Source organism: Aedes albopictus, chromosome 3 (assembly GCF_035046485.1).
Source record: "Aedes albopictus strain Foshan chromosome 3, AalbF5, whole genome shotgun sequence".
Taxonomy (NCBI): Eukaryota; Metazoa; Arthropoda; class Insecta; order Diptera; family Culicidae; genus Aedes; species Aedes albopictus.
In genome coordinates, this window is record NC_085138.1 from 261,607,524 (window position 1) to 261,623,532 (window position 16,009).

Genomic DNA, 16,009 nt, shown 5'->3' on the forward strand with positions numbered 1-16,009 from the left:
CACAGCAGGGTATTTCATCCAACCAGCTGCAGCCACCAATTACAACACTACCAAGCACGTCCGGATTGCAAAACCACCAATCTGCAGCAGCGATCAATTCCGATGCGTCCAAAGACCAATCCAGCGGTGCAGCAGGTCTACCTTCCAGTGGTTTGGGTGTACCGAGTGAGATTTCGCCGTTAGGTCCAACAACGGGAGCCGCAATTTTGCTTCCAGCGTGTCATTCTACCCCACTCGCCCCGCCAGCAGCTACCAGTCAACCGGCGGTGAACGATGTCGTCCGGGATGATCAACTCAACCGCACATATTCGGCGCCGCTGAACCGCCTCGTCAGCACAGGCAAGGGACTGGAGGCCGCAATGAGTTTGTATACGAATTCAGCTCCTGTAAGTACACCCAGTAGACCAGCTAAGGTAGAAAACGCTAGTAGGGCACAGAATGTACCATTTCCACACACGATATCGCACGTAAATCAAACAGAGCAATGTTTTGATATTAGCTCCTTCAGTGTAGGTAGGGCCTATCCGATAGCAGACAACCATCTCCCTAACCAACTCAGGGCGAAGGAACACAGTATAACAGTTCCAGCTGGAACAACTACACATCAAATCCTCTCTCAGTTACCACACATTGATAATGTACCTTTGATGAGTGTCTCGAGCTATTCGGGTCCAATATTCTCGCTACAATCGGGTCCCTCTGCTCCCCCTTTCCCTCCCGTGTCAAAAATACCATCGTTCGCGAGTGATGCGATCCGAGCGATCTCGACAAGTGCAGTGACCATTCATGATACTCCAGCTGTGTATTCGCGATTGACTGAACCAGCAGTGATTCCCAACCGTTTCAACAGTGGAACGATAACATCTGTGCCGGTGATGAATTCGCGTGAAGGTTTCCATAGCCAGCCGTCACTTATTCCTCCAGTGGCCAGTTCGGTTTCTCTTCAAGTCCCAGCGGCCAGTAATGCGATGCATGGCTCTGCAGTGGCCAGCGCGGCATCAGTGAATATCCCGGCGGCGATCAACGCGAGACTAGTGAATCCGTATGAAGCCATCAATTACCCAGCGCACCAGCAGGGAATGGGATTTAACCCAGTACCAGCTCCAAGTTGTGGGGCACAAGCGGTCAACTTCAACACTCCAACAGCTCAGCAACTGGCAGCCCGACACGTCGTCCCGAAGGAACTTCCTCAATTTTCGGGAAACCCCGCTGAGTGGCCGCTATTTTGGAGTAGTTATGAGACTTCGACGAACATCTGCGGCTACAGTGAAGCTGAAAATCTCATGCGGCTTCAACGTTGCCTGAAAGGGGAAGCTAGGAAAGCTGTCAATTGTTTTCTGCTTCACCCGATGAACGTTCCAGAAATAATTCGCACGTTAAGTACATTGTACGGTCGACCTGAATCCATCATTGGAACTCTGCTGGCAGAAGTGCGAGCTGCGCCGGCCCCACGTTCCGAAAAGTTGGAGAGCGTCATCAATTTCGGATTGGTAGTTCGCAATCTCTGTGCTCACTTGGTCGCCACCGGCCAAGAGATGCATTTGGCCAACCCTATGTTAGTCAACGAGCTGGTTGACAAACTCCCAGCCAACATAAAATTGGACTGGGCGCTGTATACGCAACGAGCGGCCCGAGCTGATCTGAGAACATTCTCGGATTACATGAATGTTATCGTTGACGCAGCGAGTCGAGTGACGCCAGTGATGGACAAACCGAGGGGAAAAGCAGTCATAAATACCCACGCGTCGACTGATCATGGCGGTAGGAGTCAAGGAGACTACAAACCAGCAGCAACCAGACCGGATTACAGTACTTAAGCATCAACCCGGTGCTGGTGAACGGCCTTGCATGGTCTGCAAGACAAGTGGACACAAACCGAAGGACTGTTCATCGTTCAAATCCAAATCGCTGGAAAATCGTTGGAAGATCGCACAGGAGTTACACCTCTGTAGAAGATGTCTCTACCCGCACGGAAAGTGGCCCTGCAAGGCGCCCATGTGTGGGACAGACGGCTGTGGACAACGGCATCACAGACTTCTTCATCCCGGCAATCCAGTGGAAGAACGACAGCCTGCTGCAGCTTCTAACTCTGTCTCAGGAGTAGTCAACGTACACCAACACTGCCACAACAAGGTTCTGTTCCGAATCGTCCCAGTGGAGTTACACGCCAACGGGAGATCCGTCCAAACGTTTGCCTTCCTCGATGGTGGGTCCGACACAACATTGGTGGAGAAGTCACTGGTTGAACAGCTCGCCCTACATGGACCTGTATCACCACTGTGCATGCAGTGGACTAACGGAGTCAAGAGAATGGAGGAAGATTCGATGAAAGTGCAGGTCCAGATTTCCGGTGTAGGACAACGCAAACAGTTCCAACTGAGAGGTGTGCAGACCGTGGAGAGTTTGGATCTTCCTCGGCAGTCTTTGCACTTCAAGGAACTAGAGCAGTGGTCCTCAGGCGTACTATCTACGCGGGCCACAATTGAAGTTCACAAGAAGGCTGCGGGCCGCAAGGCATTTAAAAATTATTTTGATAAAATTTTAATAGAAGGTTTAACTTCGATGTACAAGCCATCCTTTATATTCATCAGAATAATGTTTTAGAGTCAAAATATATGTCTTTTTATATTTTTTGGGCATAATAATTTTGCAGATAAAAAATATTTTTAAAGTTACTGATTTAAAATAGCTTTTTGTTTATTTGTATCTTTTGCTTGGGAATTAATTCTTTACTTCTTAAAAGGGCTTTGATAAAAGTGTCTGCTTTTAGTTTTTGAAATCTTTCTAATATATTCGAAAATCAGATCGCGGGCCGCACTAAACCTTCTCAAGGGCCGCATGTGGCCCGCGGGCCGCAGTTTGGTGACCACTGAACTAGAGGATCGCTTCGATTATCTACGGGGACTTCCAGTTCGGAGCTACGACAATATCGTTCCAGGGATTCTGATCGGTCTGGATAACACCAGTGTGAAGAACTCGCTCAAACAACGCGAAGGGAAGGAAGGTGAGCCCGTAGCCACCAAAACCACACTGAACGAAAATCCCCGCCAGAAATTGAATGAAAATTGCCTCATCCGAGCCCCATGCCTAAAATCAGATGATTTTTGGAAGTTTGTCATTCAAATGCTTATCTGACAGAATCAAAACACACGGTTTAAAAATCCTTCAAAGTAACCATTATAATCATACAATTCAGAATCAAAACAAATCCAGGTGCGGATGATTGTCATTCAAAACCCATACAGTCCACCGGTCGTTTTATGAATGAAATTGTTTGCAAAATCTGATGTTGCTCATATAGACGTTGTTGTATGTATTTCATTTTTTCTAATACTTTGCAAAACAGCTAATATTACAACCATCACAACTAGTTTGAACGAAACTGATTTCAATTGAAGTCAATTCCAAGCAAACTAGTAGAATGGTTGTAATATTAGATGTTTTGAAAAAAAAAGGATAACACATTTTCATTGTATGAATTTAACTTTATTTAGAATTTTCGTATACAGAAATCACATTTCACTTTAATCTTACATTCACTTTTTTCACACTTCACCGAAGTCAAACACTTTTACGCGACACCTTTCCTGCGGCACTTCAACTTTGGAATTTTGAACTGGCATGGCGCTCCAACAGCTAAATGAAAATCAAACTAAAACTAAATGATTTTCGGAACGCGGCTTTGATAAAGTATGTTCAGCTTGATTTAGCATAATGCTCATATGTTAATTCCATCTTTTCATATTTGACTGAAAGGCAGACAACATACAAAATAATAGAATATAAAGAGTAAATAAAAATCCGCCATTGTTGTTTAGAAAATTATTCGGTCGGGATTGTCATTCAGTTTTGGGAATAAGCGCTTGAGCATACGCTCGAATGAGGATTCATTCGTTGGGCGGTGGGGATTTTCGTTCAATGGTCGAATGATTTTCGGTATGGAACACAGTGGAATATGGTTTCTGATGATTTGGTGATGATAATCATTCACAACAAACGTCAAGCGAAAAATCATTTATGTTTGCGTCTATTTTTGTTTTATAATAGGATGATTTTTATTCAGTAGAAGGCAGTAAAATCATTCTGCTGTGAAATCATTCGAAATTGAGATTCTGCGGATCTGTATCGCATTGAATGAAGAATCATTTTCCGTTCGGCGGGGGTTTTCGTTCAGTGCAGGTTAGGATGGGTGGTGTATGGCTGCACTGGACCGACGGATCAAATTGCTTCACACCGGGTACTCCATGTTTGCACTCGTAGCCACGACGACGATCTTGATGGCTTGATCAAGCAGTTCTTTTCGACGGAGAGCGTAGGCGTGTCTGTTGTGAAACCGGTAGAATCGGCAGACGATCAACGGGCACGAAAAATTCTGGAAGCGACGACGGTACGGACTCCTTCCGGTCGATACCAGACCGGCCTGCTTTGGAAGTACGACGACTTCGTATTTCCCAAAAGCCGTCCGATGGCTGAGCGGCGCCTGAAATGTCTGGAAAGGCGCCTGTCCAAGTCACCGGAGCTGTACACCAAAATGAGGCAGCAGTTAGCTGATTACCAGACGAAAGGCTACGCACATCGAGCTTCGCAGCAAGAACTGGAAGAGTCTGATCCTAATCGCATCTGGTATTTGCCCTTGGGTATCGTTGTGAATCCCCGGAAGCCAGAGAAATTGCGAATCATCTGGGATGCGGCTGCTGTCGTACAAGGAGTATCGTTTAACTCGGCTCTACTGAAAGGTCCAGATTTGTTGGTGCCTCTTCAAGCGGTGCTCTGCCGCTACCGTCAGAAGGAAATTGCGATCAGCGCCGATATTATGGAGATGTTTCATCAGGTGGAGGTGAGGCCCGAGGATCGACAAGCACAGAGGTTTCTGTGGCGTGACAAACCGGAGGACCCAATACAAGTGTTTGTGATGGACGTAGTCATATTCGGTTCAACTTGCTCACCATGCTCTACACAATTTGCCAAGAATTTAAACGCAATGGAACATTCGATTGAACTCCCAGAAGCAGCTGCGGCAATAACAGAGAACCACTATGTCGACGACTATCTGGATAGCGTCGACAGCGTCGACGAAGCGGTTCAGTTAGCATCGAATGTACGAACAGTGCACGCTCGAGGAGGCTTCCAGATACGACATTGGATGTCCAACTCGCCCGAAGTGTTGCGGCGCATCGGAGAGCAAAATTCGCAAGAAGTTAAAAGCTTTGTGATGGATAAGGACGGTCAGCAAGAACGCATCCTGGGAATGGTCTGGCTACCAAGCGAAGACGTGTTTTCTTATACGACCAGCTTCCGAAGAGATTTGGAGCGCCTGTTCGACGCAGCGGTTACTCCCACCAAACGAGAGGTGTTAAGACTGGTAATGAGTCTGTTTGACCCGTTAGGTCTCGTCGCATCCTTTGTCATCGAAGGGAAAGTCATCATCCAGGAGGTTTGGAGATCGAAGGTCGGCTGGGATGAGCAAATTCCCGGCGAAATACTTCCACGTTGGCAGCGATGGTTGGAGATACTTCGGTCGCTGGACAAAGTGAAGATCCCGCGGTGCTATTTCCCCGGATACAGCCAAGAAGCCTACGAATCGTTGGAGTTGCACGTGTTCGTAGACGCAAGCGAAAGCGCGTTCGCGGCCGCTGCTTACTTCAGAGTTGTGGACAACGGAACAATCCGGTGCTGTTTGGTTAGTGCAAAGACCAAAGTAGCTCCTTTGCAGTCGATTGGGATACCTCGTCTGGAACTTCAGGCAGCAACGATTGGAACGCGACTGATGATGACTGTCACTGAAAACCACACCATTCCGATCAAGCGAAGAGTGATGTGGAGCGATTCCAAAACGGTACTCGCCTGGCTTCGATCAGACCATAGGAGATATCGGCAGTTTGTAGCATTCCGGATTACGGAGATCCTCGAAGATACGAACGTTGCAGATTGGAGATGGGTGCCAACCAAGCTAAACGTGGCGGACGAAGCCACAAAATGGGGAAAGGGTCCCAACTACCACGAGAACTGCAGGTGGTTCAACGGTCCTGCATTCCTATACGAGGACGAGACTAAATGGCCTGAAGAAGATTCGGCGCAGGAGGAGCATTCGACTGAAGAGCTGCGGAACGTCCGTATTCATGTTCAGCACACGGCTGAGCCCGTTGTACCGTTCCAGCGGTTTTCCAAATGGGAGAGGCTGGTGAGAGCAATCGCATATGTACGCCGTTTCTACCAGAATTGTCAACACAAAAGGAATGGCTCGGCGATCACCACGGGATTTCTATCATGCGAAGAGCTGAATGCAGCAGAGTATCTGGTATGGAAGCTAGTGCAACAAGAAGTATTCCCAGCGGAATTCGACGTTCTACGGAGCAACCTGCACGAGCCATCGGATCAACGGGAAGCGGTAGAAAAGAGCAGCAGCATCTACAAGCTAGCGCCATTCCTGGGCGAAGGAGAAGTAATACGGAAGGACAGTCGAATCAAAGCCTCGCCTTACGTTTCGTACAACACGAAATTTCCAATCATCGTACCCAAGCAGCACTACGTGACGCATCTCCTGGTCAATTGGTATCACCGGCAATACGGTCACGCAAACGGAGAAACGGTGGTGAACGAAATTCGGCAGAAGTACCACATACCGAAGCTTCGAGTTATCGTACGGAAGACTGCGAAATGCTGCACCTGGTGTTCGGTGTACCGATGTGTACCACAAGTACCGAGAATGGGTCCATTACCGATAGCACGGCTCACGCCATACGTTCGAGCTTTCACGTTTGTAGGTCTGGATTACTTTGGACCCCTTACTGTTCGCGTCGGACGGGCCAGTGCAAAGCGATGGGTAGCCCTATTCACTTGCCTGACTACTAGGGCAATACATCTGGAAGTTGCGACATCGTTGTCAACCGAGTGTTGCATTCAGGCAATTCGTAGGTTCATCGCACGTAGAGGAGCTCCCCAGGAGGTGTACTCCGACCAAGGAACCAATTTCCAAGGCGTGAGCAGCGAACTTGCCAGACAAATACGGTCGATCAACGGAACACTGGCGGCTACCATCACCAACTACCGGACCCAATGGAAGTTTAAGCCGCCGTACGCTCCTCACATGGGGGGCGTATGGGAGAGACTTGTACGCTCCGTAAAGCGTGCTCTCAGCAGTCTACTGACCGATCGCAATCCAGACGATGAGACGTTGGCTACAGCACTTGCGGAGGTAGAATCCTTGGTCAATTCGCGCCCTCTGACCTATCTACCGCTAGAGAGCGAGGAGCACGAAGCCTTGACGCCGAACCATTTTTTGCTCCTAAGCTCCAGCGGAGTAGTTCAGCCAGCCACGAAGCCGACGCATGATGCAGAAGCCCTGCGTTCCAATTGGGGCATGATCAAGGTTATGCTCGACAACTTCTGGAGAAGGTGGCTCCGAGAGTATCTCCCGGTTATGTCACCGCAGTCCAAATGGTTCGAAGAGGTGCGGAATGTCCAGGTCGGTGACCTGGTGATGATTGCCAACGAGAAGGAAAGGAACAGCTGGACACGCGGAAGAATCCGTCAAGTATACCCAGGAAGGGATGGGCGAGTCCGCAAAGTCGACGTGCAGACTACAGCGGGTATCCAGCAACGTCCAGTGTCTAAGATAGCAGTACTCAATGTCGCTGAATATTTTGGTATAGCTGAAGGTTTTGGCAGCAATACGGTCGGGGGTATGTGCGCGACGGAACCCGAGGCGTTCAGTACCACCCTTACATCCACTGAACGTGATACTCGGGACAGAGTGGAAACCAACGCTGTCAACTAATTTGACGTTCTTCCTTTTGTAAAACCTACCTAAATCTAAACGTAGACGATACAAAGTGACATTGAACACGTTAAAACTTATCTCTAAATTGTTAAAATTGTGTTTTTCTCTATTTCTTATACAAAAATTGTAAGTAGAATTGAATTATATTGAATTTTGTGAACTAAACATAAATATCTACAGGACAACACAAAACACCGAACAAACATTGTTACAAAGACGGAAACTAGACGAAGAAAAACTAAAACTGTAAGCTAACCCTAAATTATAAACTAAAACATGCGTTAATAAAAAATCTTTGTAGCTTGTAGCTGACTCAACTAAAAAGCGAGTTTGTCTGAAGAGGTTTTCGACGTCCGTCCCGTAACACCACTATCAATTGCCGTCTACAATCAAACTAAACCAAAACAAAATTTCACATCACAGTCTTTATCAATGTTAATACAGCATTCAATAACCGAAACTAATGATTGATTAATTGATTGATTTGTCTTTATTAAAGAGACTTTCCGAAACTAATGCATAAACGGACGTTATTCAACGTCAGACATGCGGTCGTGTCTAGTATACAACCCCTCCAACTTTTTTTTCTTGAATGTGTAAAAGAATACCTAAAACCTGTTGCATGGACTCAAACTGGTTGAACATTATTATAAGAAGCTTGGAAACTTCTCTCAACATTCTTTAGACTAAGAGTTTATTGAAGATGAATATTTGGGCACCTTAATCTTACTTAGACTTTTTAAAACTTCAAAGGGAGCAGTATAAGTAAAAAAATATTGTGTCTTAAGATTGAATATTTTGATTCCATTTTATTTGATTTACCAAACATAAATGTCAAAAATTGTCAAATTGATTAAAATGTGATTGTAGAACAGGTTAAAACTGTTAAAAAAGGAAAACACACCAAAGAATTTATTTTTTCGCTTAAAAAGTCAATATTAACTACTTTTACATGAAAATAGTTTAGAGATGGAGTTCTTTACTTATAGTTTTTGATCCTCGTATACATTTTGCTGATCTGATCGATGAAATCATAGTTATTACGTAATGTATGCAATACCTCTCGCGTTATCTAAGTATTCGTAATATAAGGTGACATTGAGCATGCCTATCAACTTTTGCCAACGGTCATTGCATACAAGTGAAAGTTATACGTTTCATATTATTAAAAACAAGTTCTGGTTTACTCTGTACATATTGAACTAACGCAAGAATCTATCAATAAATTTTAGTATTTTTAAATAAAAAATGTGTTCAATAAACAATGTTCATTTATGAGAAAAATGCCCAGACAAGTGAAATTCAGCGTCCCTAAATTCGAATTTGTTGTCAAAATCCTTACAAATAATGTACTTTTGGAGTTATTTGATAAATAAATTTCTCAAAACCGTTATTTTCGCCTAAAGGTAGGCAATTTCATGAGAAAGTGAAAGACATCCTTTAACATATCGATTATTCAATTGAAAAGGGCATTTGTAATTGTGTAAATCATGTAAATTGCATTCAAATGTCGTTTATGTATTGTTTCAATGCTAATTGCGAATTAGATATGTGAAAATTCCCTGAAAATAATATTGGCCAGCTAGATTGGCCAAACGCCCCTTAGTGCGCCGTTCAGCACGCTGCGCTGGTGGTGTGATTGATGCACTGCTTTTCATACCAAACTCAGTTGATCTTCATTCGCCGCGTGCATCGTTTGATTCGCTGTGCTGCAAATCGATTTCCAAATCGTTCCATCGTGTGATAATATTGTTGAAATCCATCCATTTCCATCCGCACTCCTACGCCACCTTGATCCATGGAAAGCTCCGCTTTCGTTCCGGTAGTATTGATTCTTGTCATTTCGTTGACGAAGAACCGCGAAATCGTATACCGTTCCTTGACGATATCGAGTGTTTCGAAGACCATGTGCCATGAGCAACCATTCGAAAACGTCTTCGTGCTTTGGTTAGAGATGTTCCAATCTCTTTCTCTGCCCAAATCTGTACCACCCTTGTAGCACTTGGTTTAACAATCTCCATAGGATGAACCTTCGTGAGCGCCCGTTGCTCGAAGATTAATGATTCCTTGAAACCGTGATTGAGTTTTTTGCAGTCCCTAACAGCAAGATCCGAAGAGCCGATGGGATTCGACATTGGTGGTGAAGCAGAATCATTGGATCGGTAGGTAAAGTTGTATGCCGTAGTCCGTAGCCCTTTGTGACGTAATTAGTCAAGTGAAGATGTGCATGCCTAAGCATACGTGTTGAACAGTCGTCATCGCCGTTCAGTGTGTGATACTGTAGTGACCAAGATCACGTAGGAGAGATGAAGTTGACCGATCGTTGTATAGGTTGTAAACAGAGAAATGGAGATATTCGGATGCCAGATCTCTGTTGCACCCGCCTGAAACGCGAAGCAGCAAAGGTCGGACTGGTGGTGAATGCCTCAAAAACAAAGTACATGCTGGTAGGCGGAACCGAAAACGACCGGATCCGTCTGGGTAGTAATGTTACGATAGACGGGGATACTTTCGAGGTGGTGGAGGAATTCGTCTACCTCGGATCCTTACTGACGGCTGACAACAACGTGAGCCGAGAAATTCGGAGGCGCATCATCAGCGGAAGTCGGGCCTACTACGGGTTCCAGAAGAAACTGCGGCCGAAAAAGATTCACCCACGCACCAAATGCGCCATGTACAATACGCTAACAAGACCGGTAATCCTCTACGGGCACGAGACATGGACCATGCTCGAGGAGGACCTGCGACGCGTGCTAAGAACGATCTTCGGCGGTGTGCAGGAGAACGGTGTGTGGCGGAGAAGGATGAACCACGAGCTCGGTGCACTTTATGGCGAACCCAGCATCCAGAAGGTGGCCAAAGCCGGAAGGATATGGTGGGCAGGGCATGTTGCAAGAATGCCGGACAACAACCCTGCAAATCTGGTGTTTGCAACGGATCCGGTTGGCACAAGAAGGCGTGGAGCGCAGAGAGCACGATGGGCGGACCAGGTGGAGCGTGACTTGGCGAGCATTGGGCGCGACCGAGGATGGAGATCGGCAGCCACAAACCGAGTATTGTGGCGTACTACTGTTGATTATGTCTTGTCTTAATGATGTTGAACAAATAAATGTATGTATGTATCTCTGTTGCCGAAACCTCACACATCAACTTTTGATAAGGTGATAGCATCGATACTCCAGTACCCCTAGTTCTTGGTTGTTTTTCTCCGTACGTGTGTGAATCTTACTCTGCATACCCAATACAGAGCCAGTTGAAAGTTGAACCATGATAAACGTGTCCGAATGTCCACTTGGTGATCCTCTCACCGGAAAGATGTACATACGTACATGCATGACGGAGAGCGCAATTCCAATTAGCGTTGTGTAGTATTTATCTAGTGTCCACGCTTCGGCGATCTAGATCTGGATCTAGATCTGTTACCACGTCACCTTACATCACCTTACTGTTACATTCACGCTACATATTTATTACACAAACCACACTTATTAATATTGTCAAGTATTTACATTTACCTACATTGTCTTATTACAAAACCTTGGTGGACCGTTCACCGAATGGTCTAAAATGACACTAATTTCTACAATGGCAGGTCTCTTGCCGATCGAACCGCTTTGATTGTGTAACGATAACGTAATTACTATAATCTCTGCTCATTCTCAGAAGATCCTCATCTCAGATGAAATGTTTCAGCAGAGGCGTCTCTCAGGGTAGGTTAAGGGTTTACGTAGCTCCCAAACAACCGGGAAGATACAACTTGCTTCATTTGGTCTGAGTTACGCGTTAACTAGCCTTTACCGTGTCAAAAATTGCATTGATTACTGCTTGAAGATTGACATCTACGCCGAACGAGAGATAAAATTGTTAAAAGGGGATTGTTCATGGTGGGGTCTAGGAGTCAATTTGGCTTTCTATTCCACAGAATCGTTACCTGATGTGTGTCTTAGTTGGTTAAAGCGCCGTTCTAGCGAATACGGAGTCGTGGGTTTGAATCTCACCAGAACGCGATTTTGTTTTCCCAAATTCATTTCTCAAATTGTCAATGAACAACATTCGGTGCCTTCTAATTACAAGTTTGTTACTATGTTTTAGACAAACCAGCAAATCTGGTATATGGCAGAAAAAGACAACATACAGGGGATAGGCAAAATGATCGGAACAGGCAAAATTTTCCCTTCTCAAACAAATTTCAAATAGCTGTAGCTTTTCTAAAAGTGCATCGAATATTCTAAAATTTTCACTGTAAGTTGATCGACAATGTGTATATCAGTGGACAAAATTTGAAAAAGATCGGACTATTTTGCACAAAATTATAAAGATTCTAAAAAAAGGTATAATTATCCGATAGTCAACTTTGAGCTGTTATATCCAAGGATTCCATGAACCGAATGCAATGAAATTTTGACCATTTATGACTTGTATAATGAGCTTTGGAAAACTTTTGACATAACTTAAAATTCTTAACACGGAAGAAAATTATAACGATTAGATTATTTTTCTGATAAAACAACAAATTATCTCACATTTCAAACATCGTTTCAAAATTCTCTTGTCTTGAATACAGATATGTTTTGAAAGAAAGTAACAACATTGGCGGCAAGTTATTGAAAAAGTAATGAGATGCATATTGAAAATAGACCAATTTACTAAAAAATCATAAAATTAATGAAACCGCCACTTTTTCTCTTGTTAATAATTTCAAGTTTAGTCAAACGCTTTATAGAGCTCATTATAGAAGTCATAAATGGACAAAATTTCATTGCATTCGGTACATTGAATTCGGAGATATAACAGCTCAAAGTTGGCTATCGGATAATTCTACCTTTTCCTAAAATGCCTATAACTTCGTGCAAAATATCCCAATCTTTTCCAAATTTTGTCCACTGAGACACAACTAGTTGATCAACTTACAGTAAAAATTTGAGAATATTTGATGCACTTTTCGAAAAGTTACAGCTAATTGAACATTTTTTGAAAAGTGCAAATTTTGCCTGTCCCGATCATTTTGTCTATCTCCTCTATGTAAGTCAGTTTAATGTCAGTTTAATGACAGTTTAAAAACTATCAATTTTCGTGAATTTAGTTGAGCAAAAATATAAAAGTTACACAACCATGTTTTAATTCGACATTCAACAGAAAAAAAGAAATTTTCTCCTTAGCAACCAAACCATTCGAGCGGGGCAAGCTCAGGGTAGAAGGCGGGATAATACCTCCAACATAATTCGGTTTAAACGAAAGCAAATTTCCCAACGCATGCCATGAATAAAATATGAAGCCGGATTCGTTTTCTATCATGGACGACCAACAACGGAAAAAAAGAAAGAAATCTAGCTCCACTTTATGTAGACCTCACCATGCCAACATGGCTTAGCTTTGGATAACTTTTTGTTGTTGGTACCCAAAGTTAAACGCTGTGATCCTCTATTTTCACTTGATTATGATTAATCGAGGTGGTTTACACCATGCTTGCCAGGCGGGATGGGAAGGATGGGATACTTAATTCGAAATAGGGCGCTTCCGCCAATGAATCTCATTAGTTATCATTGCGAAGCTATTCGGTAAAATGATTGTTGTAAATATTATTGAGTTGCAGATGAAACATTTATAAGAATTCACGATGGTATTTTCTTCAATTTTGTCTTGACTTTTACTCGAACAAAATCAGAAAAATACAATAGCTCAAAGTTAAGTGAAAAAAAAAATAACAAATAATTTAATGGATTTCATATTTCTTAATGGAATTTCGATGTTTCCAGTTATTCTGGTAGAACTTGTTCCCTTCAAGACACTTAGATATAACAGAAAAGAAGATGAAAATTTTATTTAGGAGAACTCTATGCCCAGCTCAATAAAATAGCAATAAATAATATCGGGAAATACACCTGCTAATGACTTATAAGTTGTAACCCGTTTCTACTGGCTGATTGCTCCTCCCACGCAGATATCGAAAAGTCGAACCGACCGACGACGACAGATCAGCACCTCCGGGGAAAAGTTTAATTTTACAGCTTGTGGCCAGCCAGTAGCATCATCGTGACCGTTCGAAGACGTATGGCACATTGCTTTGGGAGCGCGGATTAAGTAATAAAGTGAGATGACAGAACACGACTAGGGAAGGCGATGTTTTAGCGAGCGGAAAATCGCGTTGACAACTTTTCAAAACACTTTCCCCCTTTTCAATTCGATTGCTGTAGTAGTCGAAAGTGCGAGAGAAAACAGGTGCTGAACGCTTGTAGCTAGGAGGTTCTGGGTTTCCGTTGGGTAGAGAAAAAACAGTTTGCGCGAACAGAAGGTCGAGTGCTAGTTTTTAGGAGGAAACGAAATTAAATATCTGCATTTCATAAATCATCGTCGCTTTGCGTAAAAGTGGATATCTTCTTCCTCGCTGTTTCTTCACAAGCTGGATGCCAAAAATCGAAAACGTAAAAACTGGAAATGGATGGTGAAAATTAGCTTATAGGAATTTGTGTCAACGATACATTTTTTGTGCCGCGCGGCAGATAAATTTACTATCGTCTCGCTCCGTCTGTGGACCACTTTTGTGCGAAACGGTTTTCATGGAGAGCTGAGTGCCGCGCGTTTGCCTTTTTCCCCTGTTGATACTGAACGGAGGATGAGTGGATTACCACTCGAAAATTGCATAGATTAATCTTCCGTCTTGGAGTCTTGGCTAGAGGGCAAAAAGTGTCCATAAATTATCGGATGACCGGCCGGAACGTTACATTGTTCTAGACTAGAGAAGCAAGAAGCTTGCGGAACATAATGGCTTTACATTTGGTGTCTTTCAGTTGGCATTGTGTCAAACATTCTACAATTTCGAGAGTTTTTTTTTGGGACGCGTAGAGAAGGCATCCAAGACAATCCATGCGATTCATGGATAAGTAAAGTGGATCATTCACACTGGATAAACTCCACAAGGATACAATTCGGCTGCATAGTTACATAAATACATGTATACATAACATCAAATACATTGCAAAATGATGAATCGACAACATGGAATGATACCCTGATCCTCACAAGTTCCTACTTCACGCTGTTATGGGTCAGTTGATGACAATGACAGTCAGCTAAGTGTTGTGTGCTTAGCTGCTAGTGCAGCCTGAGCTTTAATGCCCTTCTGCCTTCAGCTAGATTTAGGAGGTTCACTCGAGCGTCTGTTCACCAAGGAGGTGCAGTTTAAACAGCGTCTGCTCTGGTAATCAGTAGCAGAGTTTTTTTTTTTTAAATTACTTTGTCTTTGTGAATTTTAACTATACCTAATTCTTCACACAGTAGCTGAGTATTAAATGCTGAGATAATGCAAAAGTTGAGTTACCGGATTGATACAACAACTGTAAGATGGAAACTTCCGAGCGATCACAATTGCTGTCACAAATGATGTCTACAAAGTGCTATCCTAGATCATCTTTCGTCTTCTTTCACCTAAAGTAAACGAGTTTGTGGGAAGTAGTCAAGAAAGCACTACAAATCGAAACTTGGAACATTGAATTGCAAGTCACTTAATTTCGCAGGATTCATTATTTCATTTATTTAGTTAACATCAAATTCATGATAACACTGAATCAACAATTTGCCGCCATAATACACCCATCATTTGCAGCTACAGCTGTCCAACGTTGGTCACGTCCAACGCTCGCCAGATGACGTTCCAACTAGATTGCAGCAAGCACGTGGTTCAGCCTTCTCCGCCACACACCGTTCTCCCGCACACTGCCGAAGATCGTCCTTAGCACGCGTCGCTTGAAAACTCCGAGTGCTTGTAGGTCCTCCTCAAGCATCGTCCATGTCTCGTGTCCATAGAGAACCACCGGTCTTATTAGCGTCTTGTACATGGTACATTTGGTGCGGGGGTGAATCTTTTTTGACCGCAGTTTCTTCTAGAACCCGTAGTAGGCACGACTTCCACTGATGATGCGCCTTCGTATTTCACGGCTCACGTTATTGTCAGCTGTTAGCAAGGAACCGAGGTAGACGAATTCTTCTACCACCTCCCCGTCTATCGCAACATTGCTGCCAAGGCTTGTCCTGTCTCGCTCAGTCCCACCTACCAGCATGTACTTTGTCTTAGCCGCATTCACCACCAGTCTGACCTTTGCTGCTTCACGTTTCAGGCGGGTGTACAGTTCTGCCACCGTTTCAAATGTTCTAGCAATAATATCCATATCATCCGCAAAACAGACAAATTGGCTGGATTTCGTGAAGATCGTACCCCGGCTGTTGAGCCCT

General features: G+C 43.9%; 2 protein-coding genes across 3 annotated transcripts in view; one reads left to right on the forward strand and one right to left on the reverse strand.

Annotated features, from left to right (window-relative positions):
• Positions 1-16,009, reverse strand: part of LOC115253893 (protein muscleblind) — a 1,330,915-nt gene that overhangs the window by 1,299,730 nt on the left and 15,176 nt on the right. The gene's annotated exons all lie outside the window — the stretch shown is intronic.
• LOC134290722 (uncharacterized) lies at positions 1,849-7,777 on the forward strand. Its single transcript, XM_062857904.1, has 4 exons — positions 1,849-2,564; positions 2,805-3,004; positions 3,562-3,619; positions 4,261-7,777. The coding sequence occupies exons 1-4, from the start codon at positions 1,849-1,851 to the stop codon at positions 7,775-7,777; spliced, it is 4,491 nt and encodes a 1,496-aa protein (XP_062713888.1).